The 20,427-nt window shown below is 26.9% G+C and overlaps 2 protein-coding genes across 2 annotated transcripts in view; one reads left to right on the forward strand and one right to left on the reverse strand.

Annotated features, from left to right (window-relative positions):
- The window catches only part of LOC129980809 (transforming growth factor-beta-induced protein ig-h3-like), a 63,286-nt gene extending 49,407 nt beyond the window's left edge, over window positions 1–13,879 (reverse strand). The window contains exons 1-2 of the mRNA XM_056091192.1: window positions 13,655–13,879; window positions 3,346–3,579 (exon numbers count right to left, since the gene is read on the reverse strand). Coding sequence (XP_055947167.1) covers window positions 3,346–3,579; window positions 13,655–13,737 — 317 coding nt within the window. The 5' untranslated portion in view covers window positions 13,738–13,879. The remainder of the gene's footprint in view (window positions 1–3,345; window positions 3,580–13,654) is intronic.
- LOC129980810 (stathmin-like) overlaps window positions 1–20,427 on the forward strand; it is a 154,468-nt gene that overhangs the window by 29,421 nt on the left and 104,620 nt on the right. The gene's annotated exons all lie outside the window — the stretch shown is intronic.

A 20,427-nucleotide genomic window follows, 5' to 3' on the forward strand; every position in this document is an offset into this window, starting at 1 on the left:
ATTTGATGATTTAAGTGGGCCAGTTATTGGGAGAAGCCGATTTATGTTATTCTGTTATAATTCAAAACCCGCTGGAATGGTTTTTCTCAAATATCTCGCATGCACTCCGATAAAAGTATTATCCCCTTCCACTCCTGTATAAAACAGTGGATCTTAGGTAAGATTGTGAATACTTAGCGGGGCAATGACCAACAATGTGAATGAAATATTTATATTTGGAGTGAATTTAGCATTTTACTGATTCTGTAGCTGAATGTGTTGAGCAAGATAGAACTGGGACACCTTATGGTTCGCAGTCCAGTAACATAACCATAATACCAAAGCAATTACTCGGGTAGCGTAGTTGATAACTGGTTTATAAGCTTTCACCACATACTCTCTCACCAGCGAGTCGAACGGTATGGTTGTTGAGTGGTGATGTGTTAGCGGTTGATTCTAATGCGCCTGTTCACACTAGAGTAGGACAAGCGTTATGGCGAGTGTGCGAGTGGTTGCTGATGCTGTGTCAAGTGAGTTTGACGACTTTCAGTTGCTGTGGGTAGATGGCGCCACAACAGCTGTACGGAGTTTGGAGGTTCATCTTCCGATGTCACCAATGTAGCTGATTGTGATGCGCGAGGATAGAACCTGGGACCTTGTGGTTCGCAGTCCAGTAACACGACCATGATACCAAAGCAATTGCTCGGATAGCGACGTTGTTAACTGGCTTATAAGCTTTCACCACAATTCTATCTTGCAATCTTTGGCAATTTTTTGGCGATTAATCCCTGGCACTTAGTAATAGGGGCCCAAAAATCAAATTTATGCTTAAGATGAGTTGTTTTAACCCACTTGAAACCAAAATTTGACACAAAACTACAATTGAAGTAAAAACATTGCATGTGAAATTTCATGCAATTAATTCACTGCGTTTATGAGTTATGAGTTTACTGTTTTTGAAAGTATCGACCGAACTTGAAAACAACCCAACATGATGGATTAATTCGAAATTTTAGATGTATCCTCACTTTAAATGTTATTATGTGGATTAAATTTTATTCATCTAGCTGTTTTTGTTTTGTAGTTATGGTATTAACATATTCAGACAGTCAGATTTCCTCCAAATGAATGTCGTTCAAAATTTGACATATATCTACTTATTTAATATGAAGACCATCAATCAAATTTTAACCATCTAACTCAAAGCTTTTTTCAGTTATCTTTGTCACAGACAGTTAGACAAGCATGACGCCAAAGATGTGTTTTTCTGTTTCAAGAAGTCTGAAACGAGATTCGTCAAAATCTTGAGTTCACATTTGTTGACGTTTAATAATATTTTCTCTAGATTTTCCATACGAGAATGCAAAATTTGATGTAAAAATGTTTATTTACCTGATCATTGGATCAAAATGATTCGTCCCGCATAATTGTACACCCGCACAAACAAATGGCTTGCTATAAATATTTGGTACTTCTTTTTACTCGTGTGTAAAAGATTGGCACCCATGAGAACATCTTCCAACGCGAATACTCGAAGCTGGATATTGGAAGCTCATAAAGTGAAATCCCGTTACACAATGCTATAAACTATCAAGCATTCAACGTTTGCATAACATGTTCATTGCTTAGGGTAGTGACGGCTTTAGCGAAATACAGTTTTTCAATATCACAGTGACATATTTAATTGAATAACTATAGGTAAAGCGTGCATAACTTCAGACGCTAAATCTTTAGAACATTAACTTTGAGGTTTGTTGTTGTTACTGCGTCTTACTTGCCATTATATATCCATCATGCTGCATACGATTTGTAATTATGCTATTAATGCATTTAGTTGTTGTAAGATTATACTTTTGCATTCCATTACACCTTTGTTATACATTTTATTTGGTGTATCCGTTTCTTCAATTTAAATCACTGACAAATAGACCCCTGTAATGACTGCCCTTTACATTTGCACCCCATTGTTTTGTTTTTATAATGAATGTTTTCTTTAGGTCTTATCTATTATAAACATTTATACCATGATTTTCAAATGATATTTAGCTTTAAAAGGAAAACAAATCCCACTTTGGCACCTCGTAATTGAGGAACCTTCTCATCCCTCGTAATTGAGGATGAGAAGGTTCCGGCATAGTGGTTGGTTCTCGCCCTCCTTGTGGGTACACGAAAAAGTGGGGGTCTGGCTCCTCCCATCGATGACGGGACGTACTTCCTTAGAGAAGGGTTTTACCTTGGCCGGTGATGGCCCTTAAGACTCAACTACAGTTCCCGCCAATGTTGCTGTTGCGAAGATCCAATTATTCACAATTTTTTTTTTTTTTTTTTTTTTTTTTTGCGTGCTTTCCTGGCTGGGCGGGCAAGTCAGTTAGTGGTTTTAAAGGAAAAATCAAAATATCTCTTGTTATTTATTTTATTATTTTACTAGCCGTCTTTAATAACCAGCTGGTTCACTGGAATACTGATTATGTTTCTATTCAATTAATCAAGCCCTTATGTACCAGATCACTGTAGGAAATATTTTTAAGCATAAAATTGTGAAGGGCATTAAAGCCTTGTTACTTTAATAACCTTACGCCTGTTCTATTCATTATATGTATGAAACACTTTGATCAAGGAACCTCCCATGATATCTCAGTGTTATTAAGAACTAATTGTCTGGTTCGTTTATCTCCTAATTCTTATTATTATGTAGCTTCATTTTTTTCTGTAAATTGCGCAGATAATAAACAAAAAATTTCTTCCGAAGTTTACAACAATGGTAGAAAGCATGCGATTAAATATTTGATTTCAGTTTTACTGCAACATTGAAATTTATTGTTGGAAATAACATTTTCAAAAAATTACCTGAAATTAAGAAAGATTTGTAGGAAAATTAAACTGGCATCATTACAAACACAATTGTTTTATCTTTAATATGCTATAAAAATCTGTTTTAGACAACAAAAAATTCTGAGGTTACCAAAAATAAACGCTGATATCTTCTTAAATTTATAATTAATTAAAATGTCAAAATGCTTATTCGAAAAAGTTATGAATCGAATCATTAATATAAAAAACAATTTTTTAGATATTTTAAAATCTAGTATTTTTTTTCATTTTACAATTTTTTTTATTAAAATCGTTTAAAATTTTTATTTGTTGCTAGGGAACAATGACCCTTACTCGTTTTCTTATAAAATTGGCTAAGTTCTGATAATATTAAATTAGAGTACAGCCAATGATAACACAGAGCTTTCAAAATTTTAAAACTCTAACATCACAGGAAATGAGTGAAATGATGATTACGGGATTCCATTTTTACAAGTATGTCAGGGATCAATTAAATAAAAAATATATAAAAGCAAAGAGGAAATTACTACTCACCCTTCGTACCAATTCTTAAAAACTGGAAACGATGGTATTGGCACAGGCACTACGAATGGCATGGGCATTAGATTGAAAAAACCATCTTGCCGGAACATGTCGAAAGGATTGAACACTTGCGCACCAGTTGGGTTGTTGTTTCCAAAACCCCCGAAAGAGCCCATTCTAGGACCGGCGTATGCCATTCCTCCAACTCCGAAAGGGAAGCCAGCAGAAGAGAAGGCTCCAGCGTACCTGTTAAAAGTAAATAAAATTTCAGATGTCTAAAAAAAAAGAAATGCATCTTAAAATATTCGCATTAAAAGCATGCCAAAATGAGAAGGGGGCTGCTGTTTTAGTAGCATGGGAGCAAGTGAGAGATTTCTTCGGTAGATGACTCCGTATGTCATGAGAAATCTGGTATAAAACAATTGAAAGTGGTGATTTTTTAATGAAAAAGAAGTGGCAAAAGAAATGACACCACCATGGATCATCTAAATAGGTTCAGCATTCAGTAATCCAGTTTTTACTCTCGATTATAGCGGAAAGAAAGATGTATATCTAATAGACAAGCAATATGTTTTTGTAGTTGCGTTCTAATTATGCAGGGTGTTTATTAAAAAATCTCATATTTGAAACAAACAAAAAACTCATCAAATCTCATCCACATCCCATCGCAATATCGTTGCACATCCTTTGCAAGCTATCCCATCTCAGATATTAATTATAAACTGCATGATTTAAAACCAAATAATAATTTTATCAACACTTTCCATGTTGTCGATTGAAGAGTTTGTGTATGTATTGATTTTTTTTTTTTTTTTTTTTTTTTTGAACGGCGATCAAATCTTAGGTGAATCCAATTCACAATTTTTAAAACATTTAGCTACCATAAATATTATCTTCCTAATATTCAATCTCTCGTATTTCTTTCTTTATAAAACCTGTTAATTCCATGTCACCAATTAAGTGGATAAGTTTGAAATGAAATTCACTTTGATCAATTTTAATTGACTCACTTTTTAGCAAATTCTATGGTCCTATAATATTTTGACGTGAATTATGAATACATGGAAACTCTCATATTCTTCTTGTACAGATTCTTATCAAATGTTACACTCAGGTTTTGGATTGTGAAGATTCATCTTTCAAAATTAGGGTAATATTCCATTTACTGAATGGCTCATTAATTTTTAAATTATACCAGCGAAACCTCTTTAGGCTAAGATTCGGAAGGTTAAATTTAACAAAGATTAAATCCTACTTTGAAATTTCGTGAGGGCTATTTTAGTATCAATAGTTAGCTATCGGATAATGAGTGCGATACTTGAACGGAAACGTTCCTCACCACGTCAATGTAAAGTTATTCATTTCAAAGTATTTAACACATATGAGCTCAAGAATAAAAACATCTAAGAAGATAGCATTTGGTGCTTGGTTTTATCATCAAAATTATTGATATGTTCTAGATTTTCGATCAAATCTGCAAAAAATTGTGTATCTATCGATACACATGTGAATGTAATAATTCACAAATCCATCATGCTAGTTTGATGAATTTTAGCACGTCGTCTTCACATCATCATTGCAGATATCCATTAAATATTGAAAACAGCTAATGACTCCAATGACGAAATATCTGTCGGTGTATCAGTTCTGATATTTAAGAATACAATAACTCAAAAATGCTGTAAGATAGATAAATGAAATTTGGTTCAAGGCCAGACATAGCAATTAAAAATTGGTATAAAATTTTGAAAGCAATCGCTGAAAGATAAGGAACTAAACTTCTTTTGTTCGAATCTCTTCAATTTGTTACGAAGACTTAGCACAAACCAAGACGCACTGCACGCAAAAGTCAAATAAGGACATTATTTTTTATGTCGTTTAGCAAATAGTAAATAGAAGTTTACTATGGAAATATTTAATAAAAATTATTTCAGTAGTTTTTTTCCCTTCATAAAAATAACCGGAATAGATTATTTCAAGAAATTAAAACCATGACTAATACTTCGTCTCTTAAATTTTTTTTTATTATTTTATTTATATTAATTAATTTAATGCTCCTAACTCTTTAGATTAAAATGAGTAAAAATTGTTACAAATTAAATAGCAAAGACACACATATTAGTGAGGAAAAACTATTTCCTTTTTTAAAAAGGAAAAAACTTGTTATTTATTTTTTCTGACGGAAGAAAAATGGATAATTCATTTTTTACAAATAGAAAATTATTATTTTCAATTATTGAAAATATTCTTTATCCACTTTAATTTTTTATGCATTAATAAATTCTTCTATCGAGATGTTTTTATTTATAACGTAGTGGTAGAATTGCCCAATTTGCTATCCCAAAACATTTTGTGATTTATTTTTTCAATATTTCACTACAAGTTCATAGATAGTGGTTTTTCTAACTAATAGATAAACAACAGTATTAGAGCAATTTGAAATACCGGAATGGTGACATTTGAAAAACATGACATGAAATGCACAGTGATCATTATATTTTTATAAATCTAAGCTTAGAATTGTAATAACATAAATACTAAATAACTATATAAATTACTAATTTATAATTACATAAATTATGTAATGATATTAATATTTATTGAAAATTGCAAAGCAATAATCATTTTTGAAAAAAAATCCTTATAGAAATGTATACTGTGAAATTCACAGGCAATTAAAATCTTAGGTCATTACTTCATCGAAAAATTTTAAGAGGTATTATGCTTAACTATAGACTCTGCCATCCCTCTGATTCTTTGAAGTTCTGAATTAAAGTTAATTTGGTGTCTTTCACAGAGCAAAAAACCCCCCCCGAGATCATTTTGGTCGATATACTAATAGAATTTACACTCTGTAGCAAATTTCTTGCTTAGCTTCGTCATTAGTTGAAAATAGTGTGCATTTTGAAGAAAAAAATGACATATTTGGTTAAAAATTTATCAGATGTATGGAATTTTATGATCAAATACCAAATTTTATTTATGTAGCTTGTTGTTCATGTGAGCCTTCGTTATCAAATGTTCATAGATAGTAAACAGACTTCCCTAGAATAGATTTCTTTTAAAAATTTAATAAAAACTCTAAACTTTTGTAACAAGATTACATACCAAATTTTCTTACTACAAGTGTTTTTATGAGTTATTACCTTCAATGAACATCAAACATGATTCCAAAAATGGATTTTTATACTCAAGAAAATACAAAAAAAATGGAGATTCTCGAAATTTGGCAAACGATTTTGTCTAAAATTACTATATTTATTCTCATTATTCTATTATTATTATTATTATTATACTATTATTAAACTATTCTCATTATACTATTATATTATTATCATTATTATACTATTATTAAACTATTCTCATTATACTATTATATTATTATCATTATTATACTATTATTATACTATTCTCATTATACTATTATATTATTATCATTATTATACTATTATTAAACTATTCTCATTATTCTATTATTATTATCATTATTATACTATTATTAAACTATTCTCATTATACTATTATATTATTATCATTATTATACTATTATTAAACTATTCTCATTATACTATTATATTATTATCATTATTATACTATTATTATACTATTCTCATTATACTATTATATTATTATCATTATTATACTATTATTATACTATTCTCATTATACTATTATATTATCATTATTATACTATTATTATACTATTCTCATTATACTATTATATTATTATCATTATTATACTATTATTATACTATTCTCATTATACTATTATATTATTATCATTATTATACTATTATTATACTATTCTCATTATACTATTATATTATTATCATTATTATACTATTATTAAACTATTCTCATTATACTATTATATTATTATCATTATTATACTATTATTAAACTATTCTCATTATTCTATTATTATTATCATTATTATACTATTATTATACTATTCTCATTATACTATTATATTATCATTATTATACTATTATTATACTATTCTCATTATACTATTATATTATTATCATTATTATACTATTATTATACTATTCTCATTATACTATTATATTATTATCATTATTATACTATTATTAAACTATTCTCATTATACTATTATATTATTATCATTATTATACTATTATTAAACTATTCTCATTATACTATTATATTATTATCATTATTATACTATTATTATACTATTCTCATTATACTATTATATTATTATCATTATTATACTATTATTATACTATTCTCATTATACTATTATATTATTATCATTATTATACTATTATTATACTATTCTCATTATACTATTATATTATTATCATTATTATACTATTTTTATACTATTCTCATTATACTATTATATTATTATCATTATTATACTATTATTATACTATTCTCATTATACTATTATATTATTATCATTATTATACTATTATTATACTATTCTCATTATACTATTATATTATTATCATTATTATACTATTATTATACTATTCTCATTATACTATTATATTATTATCATTATTATACTATTATTATACTATTCTCATTATACTATTATATTATTATCATTATTATACTATTATTATACTATTCTCATTATACTATTATATTATTATCATTATTATACTATTATTATACTATTCTCATTATACTATTATATTATTATCATTATTATACTATTATTATACTATTCTCATTATACTATTATATTATTATCATTATTATACTATTATTATACTATTCTCATTATACTATTATATTATTATCATTATTATACTATTATTATACTATTCTCATTATACTATTATATTATTATCATTATTATACTATTATTATACTATTCTCATTATACTATTATATTATTATCATTATTATACTATTATTATACTATTCTCATTATTCTATTATTATTATTATCATTATTATACTATTATTATACTATTCTCATTATACTATTATATTATTATCATTATTATACTATTATTATACTATTCTCATTATACTATTATATTATTATCATTATTATACTATTATTATACTATTCTCATTATACTATTATATTATTATCATTATTATACTATTACTATACTATTCTCATTATACTATTATATTATTATCATTATTATACTATTATTATACTATTCTCATTATACTATTATATTATTATCATTATTATACTATTATTATACTATTCTCATTATACTATTATATTATTATCATTATTATACTATTATTATACTATTCTCATTATACTATTATATTATTATCATTATTATACTATTATTATACTATTCTCATTATACTATTATATTATTATCATTATTATACTATTATTATACTATTCTCATTATACTATTATATTATTATCATTATTATACTATTATTATACTATTCTCATTATACTATTATATTATTATCATTATTATACTATTATTATACTATTCTCATTATACTATTATATTATTATCATTATTATACTATTATTATACTATTCTCATTATACTATTATATTATTATCATTATTATACTATTATTATACTATTCTCATTATACTATTATATTATTATCATTATTATACTATTATTATACTATTCTCATTATACTATTATATTATTATTATTATACTATTATTAAACTATTCTCATTATACTATTATATTATTATTTTAATTACTATTTGCAATGCTTCTATATTTTCCCTTTTTTTTTTTTTTTTTGCCTTATCTTCTGGATAATTTGTGTTAAAATATTATCTGATTCAAAAGGTCGTGTACTCGAACTTACTGAAATTAAAATCAATAACTTTTTATATTTCTGTACATCATTTCAAAGAATTTTTCAATGTTTTGTAATTCACTTACAGGCCATTGTGGTCCAATTAGTTGTGGTCCAGTTGCCTGACTGATTCCCAAGTCAAAGAGTTTTATAATTATTTTACCATTTTGTTAGAAATTACCTTTAAATTTAATTTTTTTACATGCGGACCACTAAATTCAATTTTCTTGTATGTGACCTTGAAAGTAAATATTTTTTTGCAACAATTACTCCTGATATTTCTATTATTTAACAGCAGCTTTTATAGAGATTAAACTAAAACCAATAAAAAAAAACCTGATTTTTTTCAGAAGGTGGTGGGAGCGAGACTTGTTTTAATCAAGAGCCTCTTATGGCGGCTGCTTTCATCAGAGAATAAAAATTTAGAATACTCATTGTATACTTTTGAAAAATAGAACTAGGTTGTCTTCACTGTCCAATTTAATTTTCTGGCATTCGCGAGTTCTTTCCGGTCATTTAGGTAAACTACAGTGTTCACTGACGATCGCGATATGCTGCGATATCAGCTGTACGAAAGGAGTAAATGGAAAGAGCAAAGGTCAGATAACGATGACCCCTGGTTCGAAGCACCCTCACCTTATCTGAATAAGCTCCTTGAAAAAGAGGAATGCGATGTTGACGGCTTCTATCGTTGTGAATGAGTAACTGAATACCACACTTTCAGACGTCACAGGATAGAAAAGAGTATAGAGTTTCGAGAATTCTTTAGAGAAAATGCGTGTAAACAGTGATTGCAATTTGATTTTATTTTCTTCGCGGATGTACGTTTTTATGCAAACATTTGATGGCACGAGTCTTAAATAGCACTATTTTAATTTTTTATCAACTGAATTCGAAAAAGGAAGGGAAAAGCTTAAGAAAATGTTAGCTGCCAAATAAATAGATTTTTTAAAAAATGCAAATTTTATAAATTATAAAACATTAGGATGACATTAACACCTTTTTAAGTACAACTGATGAAGTTTCTTATCTGCGTTATTATGTTTACTTAGTTATAACAATAATTATAAACAACATGCACCTATTTAAATAAAATTGAGTACAAACGTGGAAATCCCGTACACATGAGTCATAATAAATAAATAAAGCATTTTCACTGAGTTATTAAAATAAATCATTAAAAATTAATCTTTATAAATAATTATTATTAATAATATAAACTAAATCATTTACTAGTTGATTAAATCGAAAAAAAGGATAGAAACGTAAAATTAAATTGATCAGATTATTAAAAGTGTATTATAATATCTAAGGGTCCTGACTAAGACCGGAAAATACCAAAACTCACCTAGATAGAGCAAACTAACAATTAAAATCAAATATCATTTAAATTTTAGAGCATTAGAATATTATTTCTTATTATTATTTCCAAAGTCACTTGCTAGTCAGTTTTTTTTTTCCAATGTTGGCAGACTGATTCAAAAATCAACAGTCCTAGTAAACTTTGTATTTAAGTGTTTGGAGTACGATAAAGAGAATTGTATAATATTTTTTGCAGGCTTGTTGTAAAAAAATGAATCAAAGTTTTTAAATTAAATTTTAAAACTTTTAATTTTACATTTTTAAGATAAAGACAAAATGTGAAATTATTGAAACTAACAGTCTGAAGTGTATCATTGATAAAACGTTTGGTTTTTGTACATTTCAATTTGTCAATATGTATTTGCTTAAAAGCTGCTTACATAGAGATTAAATTAAAATCAATTAAAAAAATGTTTCTTGGCATTTGAAAAAAAAAGAAGAGGGGGACGAAGCCCCACACAAAAGTTAATCCTACTCTGTTCTATACATGCATTTTTGAAAATGAATGCAATAAAATATTGAAAGCACTTTGTTCAAATCTCCATAGTTAGTGGATCTTGAATTCTTTTCAAAACCATAAATTAATGTTTAATATGCATTGGCTTTCTGGTTTACGTTCTGTAGAAGGGCGTTCCTAAACTTTTCCTTATTCACTTCGGAAGTATTCTTGAAAATCCATTTTCGCAAGACAAATTTCATTTTTCCAATTGTGTGAAATAATTAGAATTAATAAGTTATCGTTGACAATTTAAACTTTTTAAGTAAATTTTTAAATTAACTATTACATCAGTTTGTCATATTATTGTTATAAATTAAAGCAATAAACTTTTATATATTATGAATTTTGGAAAATCAAAATGAATACAATTCAAATAACTGATTATTTTAATAATAAATTAATTAAGTGAATTAATTAAATTAATTCAATTAAAAATTTTCAGAAAAGAGAGAAACTGAACGTTTGATTACATATTTTATATTAAATTTACGAAAATACAAAAAAAAATCCCTACCTTTTTTTATTTTGAGTTGAAATAATTTGTTTTATTTATTTAATATTTTTTTATTTAATTTGCACAAATTTCTTTAATAAATAAGATAAAAAAGATTATATGTGCTGAGATCCTCATGAGAAATTATAAAACTATTCCATAAATGCTGCTTAAATGTTACAAAGAACATGGACATTGAAAAATTCTTTAAAATTTTTACTGCTAAAAAAATATTTCTCGAAGTGAAGGCATTTTTTTAAATTGGTAAATTTTTGAAAAACAGGACAAAGATGCTAACTTTACTTCAAAAGTAAATTTAAGAACTTATAAGCAATATCTACATTTTTTTCTAGTTGTAATTTCAATATACACATCTTAATTAAACCATAGATTGTTCTTGTACATTTTTAATATTATAATTGAAATCTGAAACATTTCTTGAAAATTATGTTCAATTTCATAATTGAATATTAATAATTTCTAGGGAAATAACTCTATAACTATAAAAATAACATATTTCTTACATTAACCAGGTAAAAATTTGGGCAGGAAATATTACATTAGAATCTAAATTTTAGCCTTTATTTAATAGCAATTGGAAACATGAAACAATTCCAAATTGTATAAAACACATTTTAAAGTGTGTAATAAGTAATAAAAATATAAAAAATGATAAACACTTATAATTTTAGTACATATAAAGTGATTTTAAAATAGCTAGAAAGCATTGAAATTGATTTAGAATCCAAAAAACATTATTCATCTAGTACAAGTTCATCACATTTTTTTTTTATTACTTATCACTGTGTGTGGAATCGAAAAATATTCCAAGACTCATGAATAAATAAAAAAAGTTTTGCGTCCCCATGAATACTTATGCATTAAGAAAATAAAATAAGAAAAGGAAACACCGAGTAATGATAAAAGGGAAAAAATTTTAATTCAATGTATTTATTTGTAAAATTATAATAAAATGCTTCAAATTCAAATAATTCTCTAACACTGAAGAAGTTTTTCTCACAGACAATAGGGTTTCCACTGGATAATCGAGAATCCATAGTATAAAACCTATTCTTACGAAATTCAAAAACACATTTAAAGAGTTCACAAACCATAAAGTAGTTTTCATGAAAAAGAATTTAAAATTTAATTTCGTACTTCTAATTCAAAGCATTGTGAAGCATGATTATGTTTTAGGCATGATACTCCTGTTTAGTCTTTGCCCGCCTTGATTGCATCAGCCGTTGCATTCCGTATGTATATTATAAATTTAATGATTTCTGCATCATTTAATTTAGAGAAATAAAGCCAGTATAAAACAATATCGTGTCAATAAGAATGAAAATGGAAATTTTACCTTAGGATTAATGTCTAAAAAAAGTACTTTTTTATCATAGCGGTAACAATGGTAAAAGTACGCTCCAGGAAGATATGATAAAAGAAAATTTATCTTAAAAGAAAATTATCATTTAATTTAGAGAAATAAAACCAGTATAAAACAATATCGTGTCAATAAGAATGAAAATGGAAATTTTACCTTAGGATTAATGTCTAAAATAAGTACTTTTTTATCATAGCGGTAACAATGGCAAAAGCACGTTCCAAGAAGATTTGATAAAAGAAAATTTATTTTAATCTCATTATAGCAGTAAAAAGCATTATAATAAAATACGTTAAAATTAATATTGAAAAATAATTAAAATAAAAGAAACAATTGTATCGAAATAAATTAATATCATAGAAAAACAATTTTTTTAAATGATATAAAAATGTATTCTAAAGTTGTAACGTGTTCTAAAATTACTGAGATAAAACATTAACATTTCGAACAATTTTAAATTAATAAAAAATTTATTGGTGAAATTAGGCCTTTTTAAGGAAAAATGCTCTTATATTATGCGCGGGCTACTCAAGAAGTTGTCTAATTTCGAAACTTTTGGTCTAGTTGTAGCTGTTATATTCTGAGCACAACGCATTTTTTATTCGAATTTTATCACGAAATTTACAGAGGATAAGACAACATGTAAACATTATAAAGCTAATGAAATATTCCGAACGTATCGCAAAATAATTGAATACATTTCTATGAGAAAATTTCAAGAAAAACATTTCTAAGAAAGAGAAATTCAAATGCACTAAACTTTTTTCTTTAAAATTTCAAGAAAAGGGATTCTAAGCACTTACCTTTTTTCTCTGGATAAAGGACTACTGGACACAACAGTGGCGAGAACTCCCGCCACACAAAACGCTGAGAGCATAGCTCGCATGACCGAAAAATAACAAGGCTTAGAAAATAATGGATGATAACTGAATAACTTGAAAGTGAACGAAAACTATCGCGCGCTAAAACTTATCTCTTCCAATATTGAAGTTGAGGTGACAGAGATGCTCTTTATATAATCTGCTCCAATCACGAAATGAGAGGCATTCAAGATGCGCACGGAAGTTGCGCAGACACTTAACGATGGGAAAGCGCAGAAAAGCGGAAACTAAAAAATAGCACTTAAGATATTTACTAGAATATTCTGAAATTAACGAATTGGTTGATGCACGTGGTTTCCACAGGTGAGGTTTCAGAAGAAAATATGATGAAATTTTGATGGAGAGAGTGCAATTCTTGTTATTGGTTTGCTTTTTTGCGCATATTACTCATATGTGCGTATTGTTAATGTCTAATTAGTAATGAATTACTACGTCGTTTTTATAGAAATCCGAAATTTTCTTGCGAAATTTCATGTTCGGAAAATTTAGAATATCTGATTCATGGATTGTCCCAAAATATATTGTATAATAGCAAATCAAGAGAAAAAATTCTTGATATTTATTAATGAGTTTTATATTTACAGTAATATTTTTTCAGTGGAATTAAATATCATGCATTTTTCTTATCACCGTAAATATAAGTTTATTCCTTTGTTGATATTACTGCCACAATAATTATATACGGAACATACGAATTTGTTTCCTTTAATGAAAATACGCAAATATCGATATTGATAGTAATTAATTTTATTTGATGTCAAGCCATTTAATAAAATTTTTATCCTAAAAATAGCACCAATTTCGGTTCATCTTAATAATAACATCGAATGAACCAATATGACAAATTTTTATGTGTGTAATATTTAAATTTTTGATCCATTTAAAATACCAAATAAAAAAAATTTTCATTTTATAATTCATAAGTCATTCATTATTTAGAAATCACACAACTATTTTTCTCAAATTCATTATCCGATACGGTTACTTTTATGAAATTAAAATTTAGTGATCAATTATTAATAAATCTTTAAAAATCACAAAAAATTCATATTTTTATCAAAAAACTGAAACTGCACAAAATTTCAGCAATTTTGTAGCATAAATAATTACACAAATTCCATCTTTATCAGTGTGAAAGAAGTCAAATTAAGTAATAGCATATAAAAAATATGCATTTTTCATGACATCATTCAATTACATATGACCTAATTTTATTATTTATTAATTATTATTTAATCATGTAATATAAAATCAAATTTTGCAAATAAACTGATTAGCTCGACAGGACTGATAAAGCAAATTTTAGGTCAGTTGTATTTACGTCTCTTTTTTTAAACAACACTGGGGATATCTTGGAACATATCTCACAATTTTGAACATTAGTTAGATGACGAGGACTATGCTTGAACCGACATCCCGACACCAAACTACCGCAACATACCAACTGGAGGACATTTAGCCTCAACTTGATTTCACATGCACTACATTTGCCTGATAAGATTAAAAAGTACATTCTTATAGAATAGAATAATAATAGTTAAAGAGAAGAATCTGATCAGTTAGTAGAAACGATAAAAATTATTTATTGCATTTCAATAAAGAAAAGTGTTGTTGAATTATTATATAGAAATATTTTTAATTAATCAGAATTAAAGAAAACTTTGCGCAACGTTTACATTGAAATCATTAAAATAAATTTTGAAATTTTATGATGATATAAACCTTATTATGTGTGTGGTAAAATTTCTTATTGAAAATCATGGAAGTCTTATCTAAATATTAAATTAATTAAATTTATGCGTAACATTTGAAAAAAAAATTCGGGTTGTACATTTCAGCATTCAAAAACTTTTTGCTCCAAATTTCTTATTTCAAGTCCAAAGGTGTGTTTCGATTAGAAACCTACACATTCATATTGATTTTTATTGTTATTTGAGAGTATAAGGTCAATCAAAACAGAGCATATGTATTGCTTTTTATTGGTGAAATAAAGATAACATCCATATACTTCAGGATATATCAAACTAATGATATTAGGGATATTTTTCTTCATATGATGAATCCCGTATGCACGCATGATCATCGAGAAGAATTCGAAATTGGTAATTATGACATTTTGTTTGAATCGCAATCACCAAATAATATTAGCATTTACAACAACATACATATTGCTTTTTATTGGTGAAATAAAGATGAGATCCGTGTACTTCAGGATGTATCAAGCTAATGGATCTAGGGACATTTTTAGTCATATGGTGAGTCTGGTACTCATATGATGATCAAAAAGAATTTGAAATTGGTAATGATGATATTTTGTTTGAACTGCAATAATCAAATAACATTAGTAATACAAAGTTTTGATAGTTTTATTTGATTTGAAGATTTTTGTTGGAATTAAGTTAAAATGTAATTAATGCGATAAAAATGTCTTTTCAATTCATTGTTAAATTTTGAAGTTAATCCCAAAGTTTTTGTTTTTTTTTAAATCAAAATTACTAACATTTTATAGTTCTTTTAAAGCGTTTTTCCGAGTTTTAGTTTTTTAGAGATCTTATTACGCATAATTCAAGACCACTCGTCATAAAATATGGTAATTACTTATTTAAAATTTTAATTTTGCTTTCATGTTTTGAAAGTATTAAAAAATTTAAAAAGTTTTTTAAAAGTTCCGACATGCGAACTTCTGTGTAAATACTTTTTCCTTGATTACTTATTCTCTGAAATGAGAGATACCCTCGAGTTTTTGAAAAATTACGCGTGAATACAATAGTTTGCAGTTTATATTTTCGAGTTTGTTAAGAAAATTTGATTATGCAAATATTTTTCATTGGTTTCTATTTTCAATCATTATTCAAAATGATGTTATTCTTTTTACCGAACTTCTACTGTTTTCAGTTTTAGAATTATTAATGACTTTTAAAAGTTAAAAATTTTATATTGAGAAATTCCATGTGAATTCTAAACACCAAAAAAAAATGTAAATTATCAACATTATTTGAAGAGGTTTTGAAATAAATTTAACAGTTTAATTTTTTTTTTTTTTTTTTTTACTGCAACGTTAAACAGAAGCTTTGTTGCAATATGTACAGATAGTGAAACAAGTGGGTAATCAAATCTTCTGAAAATGGTAAGAAAAAAAAAGAAATGTAAAGAAAATAGAAATATTTAGAATAGAAAATGAATTTCTCAGAAGATTATTATTTAAATTGACATTAAAAAGCAGAAAAGTGCTTATCGAATAAAGATTGATATAAAAATTAACGGGAATCAAAATTAAATTATTTGTAAATGAAATTTAAATTAAATGGGATACAATCTGAGATCAAATGCAATTATTTTAAGCTCTGACGTCAGCATATTCAAGCAAACATCCACATTCTTGAAAAAAATTCTTAATATTAACTGCATGTTGAAATGTATTAGTCCATATTAATTTCTCATTACTCTCTGGCTTGAAAATATGATACATTTCTGTAAGTTTATTTATTTATTACTGAAATAATAAACGATCAGTTCAATAAAAAACTTGCGCTTCATATAAGCTTTCAAAAGATGAGTATATTAAATTACTCGATCACTTAACAACTAATTTTTGTAATTAAATAAAAATAATGAACAAAAAAATTTTAAAATCTTTTGCAAAAAGGACTAATAACTTTTTCTTGTCCAAATGTTGCTCCCTCTCCATGTCCTTTGATAGATTATTTTGATGTTTTCAGATGCATTTGACCCTCATTTAATTGATGAGAAATCTCTATTTAAAAATATTTAAAAAAACGCAGTTACTAAATGCGAGTTATTGAAACTGTTAGATTAAACCACCGCTTTTATTTTAAATTTATGTTTTCTCCAAAATTAGCATTTCTAAGTAATATTCATATCATGTTACTTTGGCAACTAAAGAGAGTCAGGCGTTATTAAGACTTGATTTATATACTTACAATACAACCCCGGTTAACTGAACTATAGGAGGAGGAGAGTCATTTCAGATAATGATTTTTTTAAACTGTGAACACATGCTACTATTTTGTATCAAATTACAATAGGTAATTCCGAAATATTTTGAGTATAAAATGAATTTAAAACTTTCTTTGTAAGCCACATTTTTATTCTTCATTAAAGCTAAATTCATATTTTTAAGATCACAATATATACATCAATGCGTACTAAGTAGCATATGAACTATTCAAACAAGAAATACTCTTTTTTATGTTTGTTTGTTTCTGAATTCTCTGTAAAATTTTCTAGCAGTATGTTTCGCCATCTTTTTATTTACAGGACATGTGACTTAGGGCATATTTCTTAAAATCTTACAACAACCTAAGATGAAAATATTTAAGTTTCTGTTATACTTTACAGGATAAAGGGCTAGTGTTCAATATACAATAGGTTATAGCTGGGACAACGGCCTCTTTTAATTCTCTCATTAAAAAAGAAAGGCATTTAAATAATATAATAGATTGTTGAGATTCGTAAGAAAAGCTTATTTCTAGCGATCAAAACTATTGGCAAATGTCAGCCTATAGTTCCTGTCGTCTACTTCGAGCTCTTCTGCCAAGTTAGCAATTAACTGCAACACCCACACCAATTTTTAAGGATACATATTCAATGGAATAATGATACCATCTGTCTTGAAGTTACATCTGATAAGCACTTTACGTTCAAAAAGCATAACCACAAAATAAATTAAAAACAACCACGCAGGAGTAAGTGCAAAACTATATCCTATTCTTAACTCCAAATCCAAACAGCAAAAAATGTTTTCACATCTATGAAATAAAGTTGTGGCCTTTAATCTACCACGTATTCTTCATATGGGCGACTGTTGCAAAATTCCACATTTTTTTTATTTAATAAATGTTAACAGCGTTATTTGAATTACCTGTAGTTAAAATTTTATCCCATTTGAGCCAAATATTTACGTCAAGAATCGATATTTCGTAACTATTATGCGGCTGTGCCAGAGAATTAATATAAATGTATAGATTTTCTTTAATGTAATACGAATCTCACTTCTCTGAAAATAAAAATCTGTTCAGCTCTCTTGTTGCTCACAGCCGACCCCTAGGTCCATAATTTTAAGCGCAGAAGGGGGGGGGGGTTTACGGCATTTTTGTTAAAGAGTATGCGAGAAAATTTATTAAACAACTCAAGAAGAATAACATTGGTTTGCTTTATAAACTCCATATAATGAAATTATTCTAGAAATAGAAATGGTAAGAGTGATTCTGCCAATTCAGATCATTAAATAAATCAAGAAGAATAGCATTTGGTTCAATTAATAAACTCCACATAATGAAGTTAATCTAGAAATAGAAACAGCAAAAAGCATTCTGCGAGTTATTTCGAAATAAGATTATAACTTCTTTATGAAGCAAATAATTATTCAGTTTCCTATCTATGATTTGTGTCCCAAACCAAAAAGGAATTAAAAGGATAAAAAAAGTTATATTCTCTTGTCAGAAAGGTCGTGCATAGTGTTTGTTTCATTACATGGACAAACATCGGACAGAAATGAATTCTTCATGTCTCTGAACTTGACGCCGTACAGCACAGCACGCAATGAAAGCAAACAGATATGTAGATGCGAACACGCACGATGAACGTCTTTTTGCTGATTGCTTCTATAGAGCAGATAGATAAAATCGGAAATATATCAGTCCATTAAAAAACTTGAAGAAAGTGATATTTTATTAAGAATAATGACCTAAAGGTCCATTAAGTTAACTTAAAAACTTCTTAACAGTAAAACACAATCAGCAGGAAGTTAATGATTTTTATTCAAAAAATTCCTCTTATTTAGATTTATGAAACTAGCCATATACAAAATAATGTTTTTATACATCTCAGAATACTAAAATGAAAAGAAATATTCGTAAAGCGTCGTTTTACGAATAAATTCAAAAACTTTAAATTTTAAATATCGGACCTGTTTAAATAATTTCAAATCCTGATATATAAAATATTCTGAATATAACAGTAGAAGGTTCCCGTTTCCCCAAAGAATTGGAAGGCTGTCAGCCGTTGATTACCAGCAAAAATGACTGAAAAAGGAACAAATAAAAGAGAAAATGCTTACGAATTTATTTTTATTTAAGATAGAAGATCTTCAGATGCAGTTATGATAAACAGTTGCATTATTTACTTACGAGTTGTTATTTCCCAACGAAAAAAAAAATCTGAAACGCTTGTTTTTTGTTAAAGAATCTCTTTTATATTTGTGATTGTAAAATTTTCATAATAATATTTTGTTTAATATAACATCAAGCTCATTGTATTACTATTTTTTTTATTGTTTCTTTAAAAAGATAAAAAAAATTTATTTTATCAAAGTTTATGTTTATTTGCGTGCGTTTTATATTTTTATACTTGTATGCATGTGTGATAATTGTGTGTTATAATTCTAAAAATAATTATTTTCTAATCTCACGAAATCAGGCTTCACTTCAACATCTGAGTTATGCAGAATTGGACGATTACTCCTTATTTCCCCATGATAGAATTCCAAAAATGTTTTTTCTAGAAAATTCCGTTCAAAAAACCTATTAATTAGAAAATAGTTCACTCTTGTTTATATATATATATAAATATATGCAAGCACGCTCTCGCGCCTGTGTGTGTGTGTGTGTGTGTGCGTGTGCGTGCGTGCGTGCGTGCGCGTGTGTGTGTATAAGCATATTGCAGCAGATACATGG

This window comes from Argiope bruennichi, chromosome 8 (genome assembly GCF_947563725.1).
Source record: "Argiope bruennichi chromosome 8, qqArgBrue1.1, whole genome shotgun sequence".
NCBI lineage: Eukaryota > Metazoa > Arthropoda > Arachnida > Araneae > Araneidae > Argiope > Argiope bruennichi.